The sequence below is a fragment of the Abrus precatorius genome, unplaced genomic scaffold (assembly GCF_003935025.1).
Source record: "Abrus precatorius isolate BTA unplaced genomic scaffold, Abrus_2018 Scaffold9, whole genome shotgun sequence".
In the NCBI taxonomy this organism is placed as follows: Eukaryota; Viridiplantae; Streptophyta; class Magnoliopsida; order Fabales; family Fabaceae; genus Abrus; species Abrus precatorius.
This window is the reverse complement of record NW_020874439.1, coordinates 27107766-27129998: the sequence shown is the minus strand read 5'-3', so window position 1 is coordinate 27129998 and position 22233 is coordinate 27107766. Positions and strand designations below refer to the sequence as shown.

Below are 22233 nucleotides of genomic sequence, written 5' to 3'. Positions count from 1 at the left end.
TTAGAGTGTGAAGTCAAAATTTTGAAAACTTAAAATTTAATGTTTTAATTTTGTATGAAATGTGATATTTTAATTGATGAATATTGACAAAAATATGATTCAATCTTACTTAAACTTGTAATTTTTTTGAAAAATGTAATGAACTAAAACTATTTTTTTATTTAAAAGATAACAATAAACCTTTATGACTATTTTATCATTTTTAGTATTTTTTTTTTTCTTTTTAGCTAGGACACTGATTAACTTGACTTAAAAAGTAATAAAGCCTTGCGGTGACTGAGTAAAATTTTGACTGGCATAAATGTTATTTTTCCGATAACAGTAAGAAATACAAAATATGATAGTATATTTTTTAACATATATTTTCAGTATTTATTTAATTAAAATAATATTTATTATAAATTTTAACTTACAAGAGGTGAAAGTTAAATTTTAACTCAAATATTTTTACAAGATAAAATATATATTTTAAAAAATAGATAATATAAATATATAAGTATCTTATAAACATAAAAAATAAAATAATATTAAACATTTGTCCTATCCTTTGTATTTATTATATCTTTCGAATTAATCCTTCTTCATACCGAAACATAATAATCCATTACCTCTCTTTCGTCCCAATACTGAAAGAGAGATGAAAATAAAAGGTGAGGAATTTTATGTTTCTAATTTCTGCACCCTTTTAAGTTTCTGAAACAGAATTTTTTAATTTTTTTTAAAGAAGGCTCTTATTGTTCTTTTATTTTTTTCGCTGTCAATAAAGGTATTGGAAATTTTCTACGTAAACAAACAAAAGTCAAAGTTCAAAAAATATGTTGTACTCTGTTCTGATCGATGAATGATGATAATTGTACTCTGTTCTGATCGATGGAGATATGATGTTGGAACGGCAGAGCTGGTCAACAAAGTGCCACTAAGCGTCTTCAAAACTCAAAAGACCTTTTCTCTGCCTGTTCTTGGTCAACCCCAACAAATTTCCATGGCTTTTTTGTGTTGTTATTCTCTCCCTTTCTTTCTCTATAATCACTTCATCTTCCTTTTCCACGGTAAAGATCATACTCCCATTTTTGAAAAATGTTGCGCTACCAAATGCTCGATTCACCACCCTCTTTCCAAGACTCCCTCAAGGCACTTGAAGCTGACATCCAACATGCCAACGTGCTGTAAGTTCTCTCTCTCTCTCTCTCTGTTGCTATGGTCGTGGCAATATGGTTTTTAACTAATGTAATTGGCATTCTATGAGACGTGCCCTCGTGATGCTTGGGATTCAAAGGAAGAATCTGAGAATACATTTATCTTAAAGGTTGAGACTTGAGATGATTAGATTAAGATATAAAATATACTTTTTCAATAAAGATTTACTATTTTTTTAGGCTAAGACCATAAAATATTTTGGTTTAAATTCGAAACTGTATGCAGGGCAGCTTCTATTCCAAGGGGCAAAGGCGGGGCTTACCTTCAAATGAAGTTAGTTTACAATAAATTGGCACCCATTTTTCTATTTTTATTTCAATGGATGGATTGCTCATGTTCATGTTCATGTCTACTTTCAAATCATCTGAATCTTTTCCGGGTAGTTGTGTATAAGGTAGTGTCTTTGCCCTTCTTTTTCTGCACTGAATTATTGGCTTTTTTCCTCAATTTTATAACTTTTATCGATCTTTCCTTTTTTTCCTTTTCTCTTTTAGGTGCACACCAATGGGAAGTCAGATATTTATTCTTGTGGAAGGAAAGCAACCATAAGGGATTTCTATAGTAAGTACTAATCCTTTCTTCCACTTATAGTATACTAATACTATGTTACTGCATAGAAGGTTACGTGAATGCTCCGGAGCTACTAATATTATTGCATTTTGCTTTATTCCCATTGGTTGATTTAATCAATTTAGTGATTTAAACACTATTATATTGTTCTATAAATAGCATTATTGTTTTCTTTTCTTTATAAAGGAGTAAGGACCAATCAGTAGTGTTCTACTGTTATTGTTTTGCACTAAACTATTTGGTTTCATTATTAATTTATAAATGCAGGTGTTATATTACCATCTCTCCAGCGGCTTCACCGGGATTTAGTAGATGTTGACATTGCTCAAGATAAAGAGCATCGCATCCATAGGAATGAGGAGGACAAGGGAAAGCCTTCTGATTTGGACTTGGAGAGAGAAAATGAGTGTGGCGTTTGCTTAGAATCTTGCACCAAAATGGTTTTGCCTGATTGCTGCCATGCTATGTGTATAAATTGTTACAAAGACTGGTAATTACTATCTCCTTTTTTATGCAATTAACCGGTAATAGTTTACTAGTCATTGTTAATATGAGAATTGAAGAGTGGGTTATTCTTAGCAATTAATACATGTTTTTTTTTATCACTTTATGATACAGGAACACAAGATCAGAATCTTGTCCATTTTGCCGAGGAAGTCTAAAGAGAGTAAAGTCAGGGGATTTGTGGGTTCTAACATGCAGTAGCGATGTGATTGATATACAAACTTTATACAGAGAAGATATGTTGCGTCTCTATGTCTTTGTAAATAACCTGCCAGAATATATCCCAGATGCTCTTTTCGTTATGTATTACGAATACCTAATTTAATTAAAAATTTATGTACATACGAGAAAAAAATAATTGAAGAATTATTATTATTTTTTTTTAGAGTTCAGTTATTACACTTTCTTCGTGAAGTATATCAACTACTGTGCAAAATTAGAATTTTACGTAGAATAGAAAGTGAGGTCCAAGATTGTAAATCGTATGCGTAATAAAGATTGTAAGATAATACTGAATATTCAAAATTATGCTTTTATATATAATAATATAAAACAAAATAAAAACATTTAAATCACATAATTTAACTGAATATATATTCAAGATTCAGACTTAAAGATCTAATACAAGTCAAATAAGAAATAATAAAAGAGCGCCGTCACAAAATATTGTTGAATGTTAAGTCATAACACACCGTCAAGCAAAAACTTCAAAAGTAATATAGAACCAATGAAAAAAAGAACATAAACAAAAAACATAGGCAGCAACACCTAGATCACATAAAATAGAATATCAACATAGAGAGAAAGTAGCTCGTTTTGAAACGTAGAGCAACAATCGAAAAAATAAATATAGAAATAGTATAGACAGAAATCACACAAACCAAACCCAAACCTAGAAATAACAATAATGCAAAGGTTGTTTCAAAATAAAGAAAAGATGGAGAGAAAACTTTGTGACCTAACTAGAAAAATAGTCATTGTATGAAAATAAGAGATTAAAAGTTTAAAATCAAGTCAAAAACTGTCCGGGAAACATGTTTTTAAAAAATAGGTTGTAAAAATTTGATCTAAAAATATGTGTAGTGAAAATTCGAATTGTTGATCCTATGATCCAAAGAAGAAAAATCAAGATCTTATATAATCTTGCTGACTTTTAATCATTTTTCTGATTAAGATCGTGGAATGAAAGAAAGATTGTGATTATAAAGATATTGAATGAAAATGAGGTGAATAGTTGTTTTTAATAGAAATTTCATGTACATTATTAACACCTTATTTAGTCATAGAGAGGAAGAAGAAAATTCTTATTGAGGTAAAAACAAGTAGGATTAAAGTTAAAAATATATATTTATCTGATAATTTATATGATGATGAGGCACAAAAGATATATGCAATTGCTTGTTTAAACGCATGACATGTCTACAAACTTGTAAATATGTATTTTTATCTAAGATAATGAGTTATTGTAGTATTAGAGTAATTTGAACTAATGCACTAAATCTATTATGAATCCAAATTTTCTTTTGTTATGACAGATGATCATCCATTCAAGATTGCTTAAGTGAATTCTATAAAATAACAAAGAAAACTTGCAAAATTCACTTAATCAAAAAGGTTTATTTTTATCTTTATTTTTTATTGATCTTGATACTTCTTTTCAACTCCTTCTATGAATCAAGAAAAGTTTTCTTTATCCTCCTTATTTTTTTCTTCATAATCCTGTGTAACATTATCAACCTATACTTACTTATTTCTCTCTTTGGATCTTGTATATTTATGCTAGCAATTTTGCTTAAGTAAATTTTATTGACTTAAACGTATTTTTTGAGTTTTTATTTTATTTTATAGAATTTGCTTAAATTTCAAATAAATAATTCAATTTCTAAGAAAGATCAAATTTCAATCTATTATTGCTTTGAAAAGTCTATGCATGACCCTTAAAAAATGCCTCCATCGGTTATCACTCTAAAATGTTTGTTATTGCACCTCATTTAAGATTTATTTTATTTTATTATTATTAATTTAACAAGCCAATTAAAAAGAGTATTTAAAAATTAAAATATTTAATCTTAAATTTATAAAAAAATATTAATACATACTTTAAATGGTAATTTAAAATATTTAACAGGATATATTTAATATTTTGGACCCTGGTTGAAGAATTAAAAACAAACAAATTTTTATTAAAAATTATGTTGGACTGTATTAAAAATTATGAAAACAGATGTATTTAATTATTTATTATATTTTCCAGTAAAATATTTTCATTTTTAGTTCTTTAATTAGTGCCACATAGGGTATTTCGTCAACATTTACCATGTAATTTTTTTTAATATACACCCATAAATATGCATTAAAAAAAAAAGATTCATCTCATTGAAAGGAACGGAAGAAAGGGTGACACGTCATCTCAATTATTACAGTCATAGACTTTGGTTAACATTAAATGTTCTCCATTTCTTTTTGTTACGATTTTTTATTTTAGGAGCTCTTTGTTTAAATTGACTTTTTTTTATCATTATTTTTTCTTTTATAGACAGGAGAAGAAAGAAGAGAAATTATTACATGACATGAGACAACATCATTCTAACCACTCACATTTTTACACGTGTAAAAGAGTTTATATGTGAATTTATTATTGGTCCCAAAAAATTTATCGAGAAAGAGAGGAAACTGTACACAACCACCGGCATGTGCTACTTACTGCTCTGCAAACATAAAGTCGAATCAGAACGAATCAAATTAAAATTCCGAGAGTAAAATTTATTGCATAATTTAAGGTATCTGCCGTTCTAAATTTCTTCGTACTTAAATTCCTTTCGTCGGTTCCAAGACAACTAATTTCTGAGAAGTTAGGACCAAAATTGTTTGTTTACGATTCATTTTTTCACCGGGAAAGTAAAAGTTCGATTTTCTAAGGTGAAAAGGTTATTAAAATATTTATTTTTCTCTCAACAAATTATTTTCTATAAACAGCCACATAATTACTTATTTTTAAAACGTTTTCTACAAGATATATAAGTAACCCAAAATATACTCACATATGATATAAATATAAATACAACATTCCTTTTAAGTTCTTACATAAGATATAAGATATGCGGTAGACATAAGTTCTAGAAAAAAAGAAGATAAAATCTGATTCCCTCACTTGAAGCTACATTAGCAGATGCATTAGAGCCATAAGCACAAGCAAATTACACCGAACATTATTCTCGGTGAACCATTCATCCCAGCCTCTCTTTTTTTCCCAATAAAAAATTCAATGGAGGTTGGGTGAAGTTCCCTTGCAGAAACATATTAGAAACAACCTTGTACATGGCCTCTGTTAGGTGAACACCATCCCAATTTATGTACTGAGAAGGGGTTGAACATGCCGTGGCATTGGGTGTGCCACATGTGGCAAACACAGTGAAGCTGTAAGGTGGTTCTCCTGATCCACAGCAAACTTTGAAGGTCTCTTTGAATCCATATTTGCTTGGATTCTTGATGACAGTGCGGTAGGCATTAAAGAAATCAGCATAAACTATGACAGCATGAGGGTACTGTTTCCTGAATTCCTCTAATTTGGCTTGCAGAACAAGGTTGTGATGGTAGCTTTGGTTGTTCACACTTTTCACGCATCCAATGTCATCCCTGTCATCTCGAGGAGCCAGGTACATAGACAATGTTAGGCACCCAGTTAGTGGCAAACCTTGCACAACTACGTACTTGGCACCCTTCTCAAGCAACGTCTGCAAAACAAATAATGAAAATCAAGAAATAAAATTGGATAAGATGATCTGTGCATAAAATTGCTATGTCGAAAGAAAATAACTTTTTTAAAATATATTTTTAGTCATATAAATAGGTTTAACTTTGATTTTGTCTTTATTAATTTATTTTCATTTATAATAATATGACAGCTATCCAATTATATCATATTTGTAGCTATTCTAAAATAATAAATGATTTAACATGTTTAAATATCTGTAAATAATAAAAAAAAAAAAATTTGAAAGTTTTGACATTTTTATAGCTTAAAAGCAACAAAAATGAGTTAAGAGGACTATAATTAAATTTAATCATATTTTCAGACATTAAGAAAATATTTTATCTAAATAAGCAATCGGTTTTAGATTTGTTTTTTTCACTATAACGTGATAAATTGGTGTAAAAGACAAACAGATCAATGAGGGATTTATTACCTGTAAAGCTCCTGAGACACTGCTGATTGCGAGTTTCCTGATGGTGTCATCGGAGACTGAAGATCCAAGAGTGTAGGCATAATCATTGACTCCAATCTCACCAAACCAAAATAGAGTATCATCAAAATCTTTGCACTTAGATTCTTGACATTCTTGGCTCTCTAGGTACCTATTAAACCATATCATCTGGGTTTGGATGGACTGAGGAGTGATGTCAAGGGAAAGGTTGTTCCTTACAAAGAACAAATGGTTTATTGCTGTAGAACCAGCAACAGCAAAGTTAACACCAAAAGTGTCATTGCCTTTGCTATGACGGTAAGGGGGCAAATAAGGCAATGATAGAGCTTCAGCTACAAAGTCAATTACAAGCCTACCATCAGAGTACCTATTAGTGGAACGGTTAAAGAAAGTGGTGCCATATGGAGAGTTTGATACATGGCCAAACCCACTTGGACCATCGGCACTCTTGGTGTTGCCTGTGTCGGTAAATGAGTCTCCAAAGGCATAAACCCTTTTGAAGGGTCTTGTCTTTGCTTCCCCAGCTGATGCAGAGGCTATTGACAGAAGTGAGGACAGCATGCAGATTGTACTAAAGAGGATGGTGGCAGAAGAGATGGGTGCCACAGGAGAAGCCATTTCAAAAGGCTAGCTTAATTGCTTTCCAAATAGTAGTTGCCAATTAGCTATTGAGTTCTAGACTTATATATATCATTTTCATTATTTTAATATCAAATAATTGGTATTACATTTTTTTTATTTTTATAAAAAAATATCTTATTATTTATATATCGTTATATAAATTGTTATCTTAAAACTAAAAGAAACAATAAAAACGAAAATATTTTATCTGTGTAAAAATAATTTTTTATAAAAAATATCTCTCTGTGTTATAAACTTAATTACTTTTAAATTAAAAAGTTTGTTGATTAATATTTTAGTTCGCAAATGAATAAATATTTTTTTCATTAAAAATACGTTGATGATATTAAATGCTATATTTTTCATATTCTTTTGAAAAATTACATTTTTCTTAAGTGAAATGATACACTTTAAAGAATTAAATGTGTTTATAATTATTAAATGAAAAAAAAGTTGAAATTTTAATAACTTAAGAATTTGATGTCGAAATATTTGTGTCTTATTGTACAATAATAAATTTACTTTATTCTTTAAAATGCAATCTCTTGATTTAAGAGGAGTTAAATTTAAATTTTTATTTTTTTTAAAAAAATATTATTAAAATATTAATTATTTTTAATAAATTAATGGTTCATTTTTTATTTTATTTTTATCATATAAAACATATTAAACAATAATTTATATATAATAATTTTTTATTAAAATATAAGATATCACATGATTTAATATTATCAATATTATAATTTTAATAAAAAATATTATTTTTTATTACATGTCTTTCAACCGTCATATATATATATATATATATATATATATATATATATATATATATATATAATGCAATTATTATATTTTTACCACCGTGGGATTTCCGTCCTTCACTAATCACTATAAGATTATGATATATTCTTTCAGTTTTAAAATAATAAAAAGTAATAATATTTATAATATTTAAAAATTGTTAAATATTTTAAATTTTAAGAAAAATATTTGTTCATCTTATTATATTAACTTATTATTTCATTAAAATTCTTCTAGAAGTAGTAATTATTTTAAAATAATAATAATAATAATATGCGATGGTTGTCCAAATACTGCTATTGAAGAAAAATATTAAATAAAATGTTTTTCCGGTTTCAAAATTATCACTTTATGGTTATATATTGGAATTAAAAATATTAAATACTATATAATAATGTAAGGGAAAGATAAGTTTATTTAAATAAATTATTCTTTCATTCTATAAATATTTTTATTTGGTTTAATGGCTATGTTAAAATATAAAGATTAAAAAAAATTCTGCTTAAAATTTTAAAAACTAATAGTTAATTTTTTTAAAAATAATTTTATAAAAATATTTAAAAAGATAGATCAATTTAAATCATTGTACTTACATTATCAATAATTTTATATAAAATATATTCTATTATAGTTTTAAATGCTAAATTATAAATATTTATTATTTTAAATATTTATAATAAAATAAAATAATTATAAAAATAAAACTATTAGCAATATATTTTTAATATTTTGTCATTAAATTTTATTAAAAATTACGTAAATGACTCTTATTCTTACTTTTAATATAATAATTAATTTTATATTTTTATATTTTTTAATAAATTTTATTTAATAATTATAAATATATTAAAGAAAATTTTTAACACTCTTTTTATAAAAAAATTAATCAAATTATTATTATTTATATTTTTTTGAAATTTATATTACGTTAATTTTAATATATACATATGTATAATGGTTAACAAAAAAATTAATATATATATATATATATTAAATAATTTAAAATATAGTAAATTTTGTAATTTGATTAATTTTAAAATGAAATTGTATAATGAAAGATATTAATTAAGATAAAAGTTAGTACAAGTATATCTCATACTAGTATAAATTTATTTCTCCTCTTATAAAAATATAATTTTTAAACATAAAATAATAATAATTTTTAAAACAAAAATATTAGTCCCAATGCCAATGCCGTGTCTTTCCTAGTTTGACTTCTCCCATCTTCCTTCCCCTTGCACCGTCCTGGAGATCCAGCGTCAGACTTACATTAATAATCTTAATTAATACTCATCGTGTCACCGCCCGGTAGCTCACAATTATGCAATTTTATCACTTTATTATATCGATTTAATTAAATTTATGTTATTTCTTGTAAAAAAAACTCTTGTTATATTTGTTCAACTATTCTTTTAATGAAATACTAAATAGTAAACTATACTTAATACACTTTTTTTATTTAATGTTCGAAATATTGGTAAGACGATTGATTACGAAAAAAATTCAAAAATGAGTAAATCTCTAATAATTGAGGCATTGAATGAACATGTCCCTACACCAACTGTTTTTTCATAAATTAAGAAGGTGCACAATGGGGAGAGGTATTCATAGCCCTCTATTTTCATGTCCGAAGTAAATTTGCGAACAATCTTTGGTGGCCTTGGCATGCATCTCATTAATGCTCACCAACAACCGTTCTCTCAATGCTTTGCTCACCATTTTTTATAATTTTTAGTAAAAATTATTTTATTCAAAACTTTATAAATCATGATTATTTATATCGACCATAAATAATGTTACTTTAAAATGGGTTTAATTTAAACAAAAGAAAGAAAACAGGTAGAGTGTATATAGTATTGACCTAATTTAAAAATTAGTATAATCTTAATTCATTAAAATTTAACTAGATAAAAATTGTTTATTTACTTTATAGACAAGTTTACTTTTAAAAAATCTACTCAAATTCTCTAAGATATTCATGGGTTGCCATAAAAGTAGTTGCAAAACATGTTAAAATTTACGACTCTAGATAATGTATGAAATTAAAATGTATGGGTGGAATCATGAAAATTAACTAAAAATATTAATAAATTTTATAAAGATACTGATTAAAATATAAAAAATACACAACATTGATTAAAAATTATGAGAAGTTGGGTATTAAAAATATTTTTAACAAAAAATTTACTTTTAATTCTTTAATTAATATAAAGCTAGCAAATGCTAAAACCCAAATCGCTATATCATCAAAATATAACTTTATTAAAAGAGACATAACAGAGACAATTGATATGTGTGGAGATGGAAACATGCTCACGTATTTTATTTGAATGCACAATTGGTTACAGGATGTGGTTGCTCACATAATTATGAAAGACATTTAAACCTTATTTTTATAATTGTACGTCATATAATTTAGTTTATTCATAATAGTATATGCTATATTTTTAATAAAATTTATTATTTATTAAATTTTTATTGCTTTATGTTCTATTTATAATTCTTTTATTTTAAGTATAAAAAAATAAAGACTATTTTTAAATGTATTAATTGTTAAATTTTTACATCATTTATTTATTATAAATTTGTATTTTAGGAGATACTCATATTATATTCATAAAGTAAATACACACATCAATTTTACAATTTTACATTATAAATACTTTTTAAATAGAGTATAAATTTATAATAACTAATCATTTTTTATTAATTAAATATTTAATTTTTATAAAAAGTAACAGAAGTGAAATCATGTATCATTATACACGTGTTAGAAAATTAATTTAAAAGTCAAATACTTTAACATTTTTGAAAAATATCAATAATAAAAGTATATTAAAAAATTATAGTTCAAAACTAATAAACTTTTATTGAAATTTGTAATATTTAATATTAATAATGTATTGAATTATGTAACATATTATTATTTTTAATAAAAATTTAGTGTATATAATTCAATACATTTAAGTAGGAGAAATAAAATGAGAATGCCATGGCCGCCTGCTTAAATGTCTCTACATGCGTGTCAAGTATGTTTATGTTATTTATTGAATAAGGAGTGAAATTAGACAGAATAAAAAAAGGTAATAAAGAAATTCAAATAAAATAAAAAATAATAAAACTAACATTCCATTGTTTAGATTTTGTAAGATTGAATGAAAAATAAATTAATCTTATATATCCTGTATCCCTCAAAATTTACAAGAAAAAAAAGGTATTAAAAAAATGCATTTCGTTAGGTTTATTTTATTTTATCCTATGACAACTTACAAGTAATTTAAAACATTTAACTCAATATCATTTATTTTATCCCACTTTATTAAGGTTTAAGCTTTACTAAAATGGTTATGAATAATATTTATTGTCTCTTTATTCTTTGTAAACTTACATATAAGTTATTCATTAAACTCTTCTTAGTAAGTATGTTGCGCAAAAATTTAAGTAGAACTCGAAGGTTATGTTTAAATAAGATATTTCAAAAATTTTATAATTCAATATATTTGAATAATAATTTTTTAAAAAATAATAAAAATTTTTAATTAATTTTTTATATTAAATAAACAATTCAAATTACTTATCTTTAGAGAAAATTTCACCTTCAGTCTAGCCTGAACCACAATAGGATGTAATGTTACATCATGCCTTCAAAAATCCAACTATTGTGTAGATCGATTAGCAAATTTAGGTTATAAAGGATCTTTCTCACGTTAGATAATGAATTTCCCTTTCGCCTCTTGCTTTAATATAGTTCATTTAAAAATCTCAGGATTTTGCTTTTTTGTAATTTGATTATTTAGTTTCTACCATATAACAGTTGTCAATTCTCAGAGAGGAAGACATCGATAGCTTAATAAAAATTAATTACTAATAAAATAAATTTATGACTTTATAACCCTTTTTTTCTCAAAAATAACATATAATTATCTTAATATACTAATCAAACCAACTAACATGTGAAAATATAATAAAATAACTTTAATAAAAATTGGTTTCAGATTCTATTTAGTTTTGGTGGAATCACAGCTTGTAGTCTAAATTTATTTAAACAAATTTTATTTTGCTTAAGTGAATTTGATAAATGTTATTTTTATTTAAGTAAAAAAAATTATTTAAGCAAATTTGATAAAAAAAATAATTTTCGTTTAAGTAAAAAAAATTCACTTGTAGAAAATTTCAAATTTTCATATTCTTTATCTTTAAATTATAAAAAATTTGAGATATATCACGTGGTCATGATAAGTATGTAATTAGGCCTTATTTTACGGCCCATGTATTTATATTTGACCTTTATTTTATTTAGATTTTACACTAATTTATATATTAATTGTACAATTTGGTATAAAGAGACCACAAGTGGATGTTAGGTGCAATTTGAGCCCAAATTGATGGAAGATTAGAGCTTCGCAACAGTTAGCATGCCCAGACCCTTTCGACAAGCACGGAGTGCTTCGAGCCCATACACAGTTGTACTTAAGGCCTTGCACGACCGTGCTCATCTGTGAGGAGCCTAATTATCAAGAGTCTTTAGGGTTTTCAAACCCTATTAAGAGGATACCTCAGGCATCGGGAGACCATTTTTACATATAATCTTTGGCTTTTGGATACATTTCTCATCTCGTCTCTCTTGCAAGCTTCAAGCGATCGTACTTGAAGACCGAGAACACATCTCATACTCTAGTTTGCTATTTCTTTTTATTATGACTTTGTTTATGATTATTTTAGTTCTTTTCTTTAGCATGAGTAACTAAGTCCATAGTTAGGGCTATGGAAACTATTGTTCATGAATTTATGAAATTTTGATGTTTGAATCTAAATTTAATTTCTGTTTTGTGATTAGATTTTATCCTATTGCGCTTCTTTCTTAATACTAATTAATTATATCGTCAAGCGACCGTATCTCGGTTAATTAATAGATCTAGAGGGTAAAACGAGACAAAGGATTAGATGAACTAAACCAATATTTCTCTCCTAATTGTTATTAAATTAACAAGTTCATAAGCTCCTTAAGTTTTCTTAAATTAATGTCTTGCATGACAATTGGGGATGTTGATTTAGAGAAAAGAATATTAATATTACATGACCATTGGGTATTAATAGTATTCGTATGAATGATTGGTAGTCACAAGGAAATCGAATTTAGAGTTAAACAGAAGAATTACATAAAGGATTGAATGAGAAAATTCATATGCCCTAGGTTCCTCTATGATAAGTTTAACCAAGATGTGCATCGTATTCCTTACTCTTAAATTTAGAATTAATTTTATAAATTCTTCTAGTAATTAATCTCATATCTTTGAAGCTCAAACAATTAAATTAGAAAATTTTTAATAATTGGAAAACAATCCTTGTGGGACGATATTTCAAGAACTTAATTTAAGATCCCTTTATTACTTCTCGATGTGTACACTTGCTCTCCGAACAGGTCACACTTTATAGTCATACTTAAAAAATTTAAATATTTCAGAATATGCAATACTACAAATATTTCTCAAAGTCATCATTTTTATAATCTTTAATATTATTTTTAACAATTTAATTAAATTCTAAATAGTTTTATTTATTGATATTTAATAGAAATAACATACTAGACAATACATTTAAAATATTTGGTAGGATAATATATGTAAGAATCTTTGATAACTAAATAGTCATTTGATGAAAAATAAAAGTTCCTAGTTTAGAAAAAATTGATTTTTTTTGTAATTTTGACTTAAGCAAAAATAATTTTTTTACTAAATTAACTTAAATAAAATTTTTAAGTAAATTTTGTTGACTTAAATGAAAATTATTTTTTATCAAATTTACTTAATTGAAACAAAATTTACTTAAATAAATTTAAATTACAGACTACAGTTGTTGCCAAAACTGCAAAGTCTCCTATCCATGAAAATTTCTAAGGTTTTAAGAAAATTAATTGTCAACAAAACGATTCCATGAAATATATAAAAGTAGTTGTAATTAAAAATTTTAAAAAAATTATAAATATAATAATAATAATAATTATTATTATTATTATTATTTTTTAACAATAATAGTATGATTCACGAACATTTTTATAAATTTATTTTTCAAAAAGTAGTTTAAATTTAGAAAAATATATTGAAAAGAATTAATTTTAATGTTTATATTTCATTTTTTAGTAAAAAATAATTTTTAATAGAATTTATAAAATAAAGGGAAAATTTATTTAAATAATATTATTTATAAAACATATTCTGGAAATAGAGTTATTTTAAAACATATTCTTTGTCTGGTCTAATTTTTGCCAGATCAGCACCTGTCTCGCACCTGCATAGCTGATAGTAATTTTTTAATAATTTTTAACTAGTCTATCGTTCCAGAATGTCTGATACAGTTTTATACATTGACACGTGGTGGCGTATCTGCCAAACAAGAGCTATGTGGAGGAACAGCTTGGATGATGACACGTGGTGCCTTGTGGATGAGTATCGGTTGGTCAAGAGCGATAGCATTTCGGCGGTCAATAGGCGACTCACTTGTCGAGTGGCAAAATGCGAGATAGCTGGAGACTTGACACGTGGTAATAACTGATGGTCATTAAGTTGAATTCACTCCCTTGTCTGATTTTAAAGCATATATATATATATACATTCCGATTTCGCAATTGACGTTCTTTGAATTCTTTGAGCTAGAATGAGAAAAACTGCACAAAGTGTTCTCAGGTTAGTTAACATGTCGATTTGTGTTTTTAAATTTTTTTTATGAATTTTATTTTTATGTAGTTTATTTATTACAAATATTAATAATTTTTATGTTAGTTATTTAAATGAAATTGAGTTTTTTTAATTAGTTGTTAAATAATTGCAATAATGTGATAGAAATTTGTTTAAATAACAAAAATAACGGCTGAATAATAATAATCTGTTAAATTCATTAAATTTTAATGCATACAATATTAAAATAATCTAATAATGCATATACAAATATGTTTTGTAATTTATCTTGATAATTAACTTTAAATGTAAACTTTGTTGTGTTGTGTTATGTTAGTAAAAAAAATATAGATTGATGCAGTATTGTAAATAAATAGATATTGTAAATAAAAATAGTTTATTATAAATTTAATATAAAGTGAAAAAACTGTAGTTATTAAAAATCTTTGTTAAATATGTAAAAGTAGGAAATTAATATAGTTAAAAAAATAAAATAATTTTATATAAAATAGGATAATGTTGTATATATGAAAAAAATGTCAAATTTGTTGTATGCGTATTTAATTTGTTAAATTTTATTGATTTAATTTGTTGTATGTGTATTTAATTTGTTGATGCAAAATGACTGATTTTGTGATAATAGTATATTGGAACAATCGAATATTCTCGAGTAATGAAGGTGTTACCTTTGAAGGAAATAATAAAATGATTAAAATTGAACGTGAAATAAGTTTTGAGACATTAAAAGAAAAGATTCATAAAAAATTTCAATTATCTACTAATCAAGTTATATCTAGATTGATTTCACGGTTTTTAGTAGATCCAATTGCTAGACAATATACAAATATGGATATATGTGATGAAAAAGATATCGATTGTATGTTAAGTGCTTTTTTACAACAAAATCAGAGGAGTGCAATTGAAGTATATACAGATATTGCATCTAGTGAAAGTTCTTGTATTCGAGCAGAAGGTGTGAACTTAAATGCCACATTTTTACGTGACAATATTTGTGATGATGATGAACATGAATTAGGATCAGGTATGAGAATGTTTTTTGTTTGATAAAAATTGATATTTAATGTGTTATAAGTATGTTTATGTGATAGCAAATTTTATGATTATGTAGAAAGTGAATATGTAAGAAAGCACAATGATTATTCTATTTATACTTAAGCTATTTCCTCACGTAATCCTTCAGCCACACACTTTCCCTCCTGGATCGCGTGCTTTTATTCTTTGCCATGATTTCCACGCTGTCACCCATGTGTCCCATTTGTATTGATTTACCTATAACAGTCTCCACCTCATCATTATTTTGCACTCTCCTTACATTACTTCCCCCCAACAAAATCGACCTTGTCCTCAAGGTTGAAATGAGAGTAAGCCCGAGCAATTACATTAGTATCTTCCCACGTTGCTTCTTCTGTTGAACCATTTTCCCACTAAACTAAGGATTGATGAACTTGTTGGTCACCCCTAAGAATAATTTGTGTATTTAAAATTGCCAGTGGTTGGATAAGCAGAGGAATCTCACTGTCACATATTGGTAAAGGAACATATGGACGATCATGATTGCCCCTACACAACTTCAACGGAGAAACATGAAATACAGGATGAATCTTGGTCGAAGTTGGTAATTGAAGCTTTTAAGCCACCTTTCCAATCCTGTCTACAATCGCAAAAGGACCAAAGTACCTTAATCCCAACTTGTGATTCTTTAGCAAAGCCAATGAATGTTGTCTATATGGCTGAAGCTTTACTAAAACCAAGTCACCAATCTAAAAATTAACATCTAACCTCTTCTTATCAGCATATTGCTTCTGAAGTTGTTGAGCTCTCTGCAAATTGAACTTTAGCTTCTGAAGTATGTCATCTCTAGAAAGTAATTGCTCTTTTACTGTTACTGGATCATTCTCTTGTGGAACATACTTGAGTATCTGAGGTGGATCCCTCCCATACACAGCTCGAAAAGGAGTCATACCCGTGCTGGTGTGATATGATGTATTGTACCAATATTCAGCCCACATAAGCATCCTAGACCACTCTTAGGGTGCATCAAAAGTAAAACATCTTAGATACAACTCCAAACATTTGTTAAGGATTTCATACTGACCATCAAATTGAGGATGGTATGCAAAAGATATCTTGAGTGTGGTGCCACTGAGTTGCCATAGGATTTTCCAAAATTGGCTGGTAAAAACCTTGTCTCGGTCAGAGACTATTGATTTTGGCAATTCATGTAATTTCACTATGTTCTTAAAGAAGATTTTGGCAACTGATTTGCTGGTGAAATCTTGTTTCATTGGGGTGAAATGAGCTGCCTTAGATAATCGATCAACTACCACATAGATTACTGTGAACCCATGAGAGACAGGAAGGCCTGTGATAAAATCCATTGCCAAATCTTCTCAAATTTGACCAGGAATTGGTGCATTCCTTTCCAATAAAACTAAGCAACAATTCTAGCTAAAGTTCTAGAGAACCTAGCATGTCCACCAATCACAGAGCTATGGAATTTGTTCAAAAGAATGTGAATTAACGCATGTCCAGCAAGAACCACAATCCTTTGTTTCCATAGTAACAATCCTTGATGCACTGAGTAATGAGGATCAAAGCAAGAATTGTTTTTACAAGCATCCATCAAGGTCTTAATTCCATTATCTAACTTTTGTGCTTGCTGCAGAGAGGTCACTAGTTGAGGTACTGCTTGGGACCAAGCCATGTAAAAAGACCTTGAAAGTGAATCAGCTGCTATATTCTCTTTCCCCAGTTTGTATTCTATAGTAAAATCATAACCAAGTAGTTTATGAAGCCACTTCTGCTGCTCAGGAGTTTGTAAACTTTGATCCATGATATTTCTCAGGCTTTTCTGATTTGATCACAAATTGATGACCCAGTAGATAATGCCTGAACTTTGCCACTGCTTCAGTCATTAGATATAGTTCCCTTACATAAGCCGATTGCTTTTGCATTGAAGGTGACATTTTTTTTGAAAAGTAAACAATGTGGTGCTTGTTTTGATTTAAGACAGCTCCAATACCTATACCAAAAGCATCAATTTCTAACTGAAATGGTAATGAGAAATCTGGTAAAGCCAATACAGGACTTTCTGTTAAAGCTGTTTTCAGCATTGTAAAGGCTTTGGTAGCTGCATCTGACCAATTGAAGTTGTCTTTTTTTAGTAATTCGGTGAGTGGGCCAGCCAAGGTTGCATAACCTTTAATAAATCTTTTGTAATAACCTGTAAGTCCCAGAAAGCCCCTTAATTGTTTAAGACTTGTACGTAAAGGCCAAGCCAAAACAGCTCGAATCTTGCTATCCTCCATATGACCTTGAAACCGTGTGCCCCAAATATTTGATCTGCTGTTTGCCAAATGAACATTTAGAAAGTTTGGCATATAATTTGTTTTCTTGCAACAATTGTAATGCTTTTTCCAAATGCTAAAGATGAGTACACCATGAAGGACTATACACCAAAATGTCATAAAAAAAAAGACAAGAACATATTTCCTCAGCATCTTTCAGAAAATGTCATTCATCAATCCCTGAAATGTGGTTGGTGCGTTAGTTAGCCCAAAAGGCATGACTAGCCACTCATACAAGCCTTGATGCGTTCTAAAGGCTATTTTATATTTGTCCTCCTCCCTCACAAGAATTTGGTGATATCCAGCTCTAAGATCCAGCTTGGAAAAATTTTTAGCTCTATGCAATTCATCAATCAACTCATCAACCGTGGGAATTGGAAAACTATCTTTCACAGTAATGGCATTCAAAGCCCTGTAATCAGTACAAAATCTCCACGTACCATCTTTCTTCTTTACCAAGATAATTGGAGAAGAAAAAGGGCTATTGCTGGGCACAATTATTCCCTCCTGCAACATCTCTTGCACCATTTTCTCAATCTGCTGACTGAAAGGATATCTATATGGCTTCACTTTAATAGGATTCGAACCATGTACTAGAGGAATAGCATGGTTATGTGATCTAAGAGGAGGTAGACCACATGGCAGATAAAAAACCTGTTGATATGTACGTAACAATAAGGCTATCTTTGGGTTCATGTCCTCAGGTAAGTCAAGAATTTGATCTTGTGAATTGCTGGAATTTTGAAAATTGAGAGAATACATTTCAGCAATCGAATTAGTATGTAACATTCTTCGCAAATGGTGAAATTGAGCCTGGTCAAGTAGCTTGATCTGTTCCCCATCAGTGTTACAAACTTATCATCTAGCATAAATTTTAATGATAAGTTGCTATAATCAGAAATGTGAGCACCTAGTGTGACCAGCCAAGAAGCTCCAAGAACCAGGTCAGCACCTGAGATAGGAAGTAAGTATGCTGGCAACTGAATTGCATGGTTTTGAATTGTAACTTCCAATCCCTTGATGAGGCCCTCCACTACTAAAGCACCTCCATTACCAACCATCACATTAAAATTTTGAATTGGTTCTACTGGTAGTTTAAGACAAGCAGCAATCCTTGGCTGTGAAAAATTATTCGAATTGCCACTATCCAGAAGGATATGCCCGGTAAATCATTAATAACTCCTTTAAATCTCATAGTGCCAAATCCAGTCGAGCCTTTAAGAGCATTGAAAGACAAGTGAGGTTCACTCGGAAGTTGAGACTTGATATTACTCTTAACAACGCTAGCATCTAGAACAGGTTCAGCAGGAACTTCTTCTTCATCTGTGTAACCAAAGATATTGCTTATTAGGACACCTATGAGAGGGCGAGTATTTGTCATCACAAGTGAAGCATAATCCTTTCTCTCTCCGCAACTGAATCTCTGCAGGAGACATCTTCTTCACCATTGCATTTCTAGCTAGAGGGGTCTTATTTGGTGTAGACAATAAGGGAGGTAATGCAGTGGATTTGAGAGATTGTGAAGTGGCAGGCAGTGATTGTGTTTTTGTATGGATATTGGACCAATAAGATTTCTGTTTAATAACATACTTTTCTTCAAACAATTTGACCAATGACACACATCTCATCAAGGTAGTGGGAGCCTAAACCAGCACATCACGACGAATGTCATGTTGCAAACCATCCACAAAACAATCCAATAAAGCCTCTGTGGTTACACCTTGCACACAATTGGTGAGAACTGTAAACTTAACATAATAGTCATGCACCGAACCTTCTTGTGTAAGTTTAAACAAATCTGATCGAGAACATTCATAAGGTGAAGGGACAAATTCCAACTCCAAAGCACGAGTGAACGCAATCCAACTATGAAATGCGTTAGTTCGGGCCTGCATTTGGAACCATGGAACCACCTCCATTTCCAGATGAATAGAAGCAATAAGCAACCGTTGTTCATCCGGGGTTTTATAATAATCAAAAAACTATTCCGCCTTGAATATCCATTGCAACACCTCGGAGCCATCAAACTTAGAAAAATCTAACTTGACATTACAAACTTGAAATGACGGGGATGGAGAAAAAGTATGCGAACCTTTGTCCAAATCTTGGATTGATTTCAACACCAAATCCATCGAAGTTTCCAAGGTCTCAAATCAAGTAGAATCATCACGTTGTCGTTCATTAAGAGCTGCAATCAAACTCGTCAAATCTCGATCCATAGCAGCCATTGCATTGGCCAATTACTTGACGTCGATGACAAAGTCCTTCAGACGAGAAATCTCCGCTTGTAATTCCTTCATTCGAGTATTCTCCGTCATGATAGAAGATGAAAGCACCAATGTAAGAAAGCACAACGTGCATGCAAAAATAATGAAATCAACAATTACAAAAGCGACAATTACCCGTTCAATTTATTACATAAAGAATTCTTATTCAATGACATCAGGCACAAATACAAACGTTTATTCTCCGTAAGCCCTCAAGAACAAGAAAGTGAGCCAGAGAGAAGAAGAGAGTCTAACTAATTCGCTTCCCCCCTCTCACTTGAAATTATTCTATTTATACTCAAGTTATTTTCTCACGTAATCCTTCAGCCACACACTTTTCCTCCTGGATCGCGTGCTTTTATTCTTTGCCATGATTTCCACGCTGTCACCCACATGTCCCATTTGTATTGATTTACCTATAACGGTCTCCACCTCATCATTATTTTACACTCTCCTTACAAAATACCAGGATGAAGATGTTGATGACGACGAAAATGAATGGAATTTTTCAACAGATAGTTCATCAGATACTAATGTGGATGGTCATCTTAATTCAATATTAAATACTTATGAAAATGCACCACATAGAGGTATTATATATTATATAAGTTAATTTATATATTTCATGAATAAAGTATATAAACTGGAGGATTTGGTTGTAATGCAGGCATGATTGAAACTCTGTTTTGGAATTCAAGTCCGCATTATACTTATATTAATTGGGAACATGCTGATCAAGAAATGGAAAATTTAGATGTTCGTGTACATAAATCATTGAGAGAGGGTGATGTTGTATATGTTGGGCAAGTGTTTGAGTCTAAAGAGGAGGTATTGCATTTGTCATATAGCAATTTTAATCAACGATTCAAGAATCCAACTTTGAAGATAGAGTTGATAAAATTAGGTATGAATATGGTTGTTTTTATATACGTGCAGTTCGTATTTCCTGTTTACAAATAACACTATGTTTTCAATAATACTATTCCAACATCCTTTTCATTGTATATGTATAGGATACACAACATGCAAACAAAGATTTGAAGAAAAACTTCAACAATTTTGTAATCAATCTGAGGATATAAAAAGTTGGATTGACTGTATCTCTAAAGAAAAGTGGACGCTTGCCTATGATGACGAAGGAAGGCGTTATATACATATGACAACAAATTTATCAGAAGCGGTTAATAAAATTTTTAAAGGAGCCAGGATGAACATGGTCTCGCTTAATGTGCGCAGTTCATCAAATGTGAATGAATCTTGGCCATCAGTAGTCAAGTAGTATGTCCTCTCATATGCATCTCCCTGCATTGCCTAAGAAGATGTAAATTGTATGATTTAATTGTACTTAATGTGCGTAATATTAACCAGCAAGGACAATATCATATTACAATGTCTAGTAATATTAACATGTACACAAATACATACCAGAAGTGAGAAAATGACTGCATCTCTCGTCATCCAACGTTTAGTATGACTCATATATCATCTCATGTACTCCGAATTGGAACTCAATAATCCAATTTGAGGGGCATTGCTGAAAACCCAATCCATGCGCCTTTTCCATAATGCTAAGATGTGTCTAAATTTGTCATTCCAATTCTCTCTCGTCTTCCCTCTAAGTGTAATGTCATATAAGGCATCAGGTTGGTATGGAGCACGAGGAATGTGTTGAACCATTCCAAATTGACGCATTACACGGTCCGGTTGATGCCACTCATAAATCTGAATGCAAATTAAAGGCACCACTAACCTCCAAATGTTCATCCCTTGCAAGCAAATGGGCGGTAATAATTCAAGTAACTCTTGACTATAAGGCTGTCATACAATCTGATAATTGAAACACAAAATTCATTAAATTCAAACAAATTGAATTTTTTTACTACAATTATTAAAGTGTTTGAAACTAATAAATACCTCCTCCCATTTAAGACGATCAAGTTTATATCTATAATATGCAACATCTTTCTTTGCCTTTCTAGGCACCCAATTTACTAACCACCTATAATATAACAAAGTAAACAACATT

At 29.1% G+C, this 22233-nt stretch overlaps 2 protein-coding genes across 2 annotated transcripts; one reads left to right on the top strand and one right to left on the bottom strand.

Annotated features, from left to right (window-relative positions):
- Nucleotides 1–1077: 1077 nt before the first annotated feature.
- LOC113851359 (E3 ubiquitin-protein ligase AIRP2-like) lies at nucleotides 1078–2596 on the top strand. Its single transcript, XM_027481824.1, has 5 exons — nucleotides 1078–1166; nucleotides 1423–1591; nucleotides 1692–1758; nucleotides 2035–2257; nucleotides 2386–2596. The coding sequence occupies exons 1-5, from the start codon at nucleotides 1078–1080 to the stop codon at nucleotides 2594–2596; spliced, it is 759 nt and encodes a 252-aa protein (XP_027337625.1).
- Nucleotides 2597–5319: 2723 nt separating this feature from the next.
- LOC113849950 (GDSL esterase/lipase At3g48460) lies at nucleotides 5320–7135 on the bottom strand. The gene is made up of 2 exons (XM_027480224.1): nucleotides 6459–7135; nucleotides 5320–6005 (listed from the first exon to the last, which is right to left on the bottom strand). The coding sequence occupies exons 1-2, from the start codon at nucleotides 7092–7094 to the stop codon at nucleotides 5499–5501; spliced, it is 1143 nt and encodes a 380-aa protein (XP_027336025.1). The 5' UTR covers nucleotides 7095–7135; the 3' UTR covers nucleotides 5320–5498.
- Nucleotides 7136–22233: the final 15098 nt, after the last annotated feature.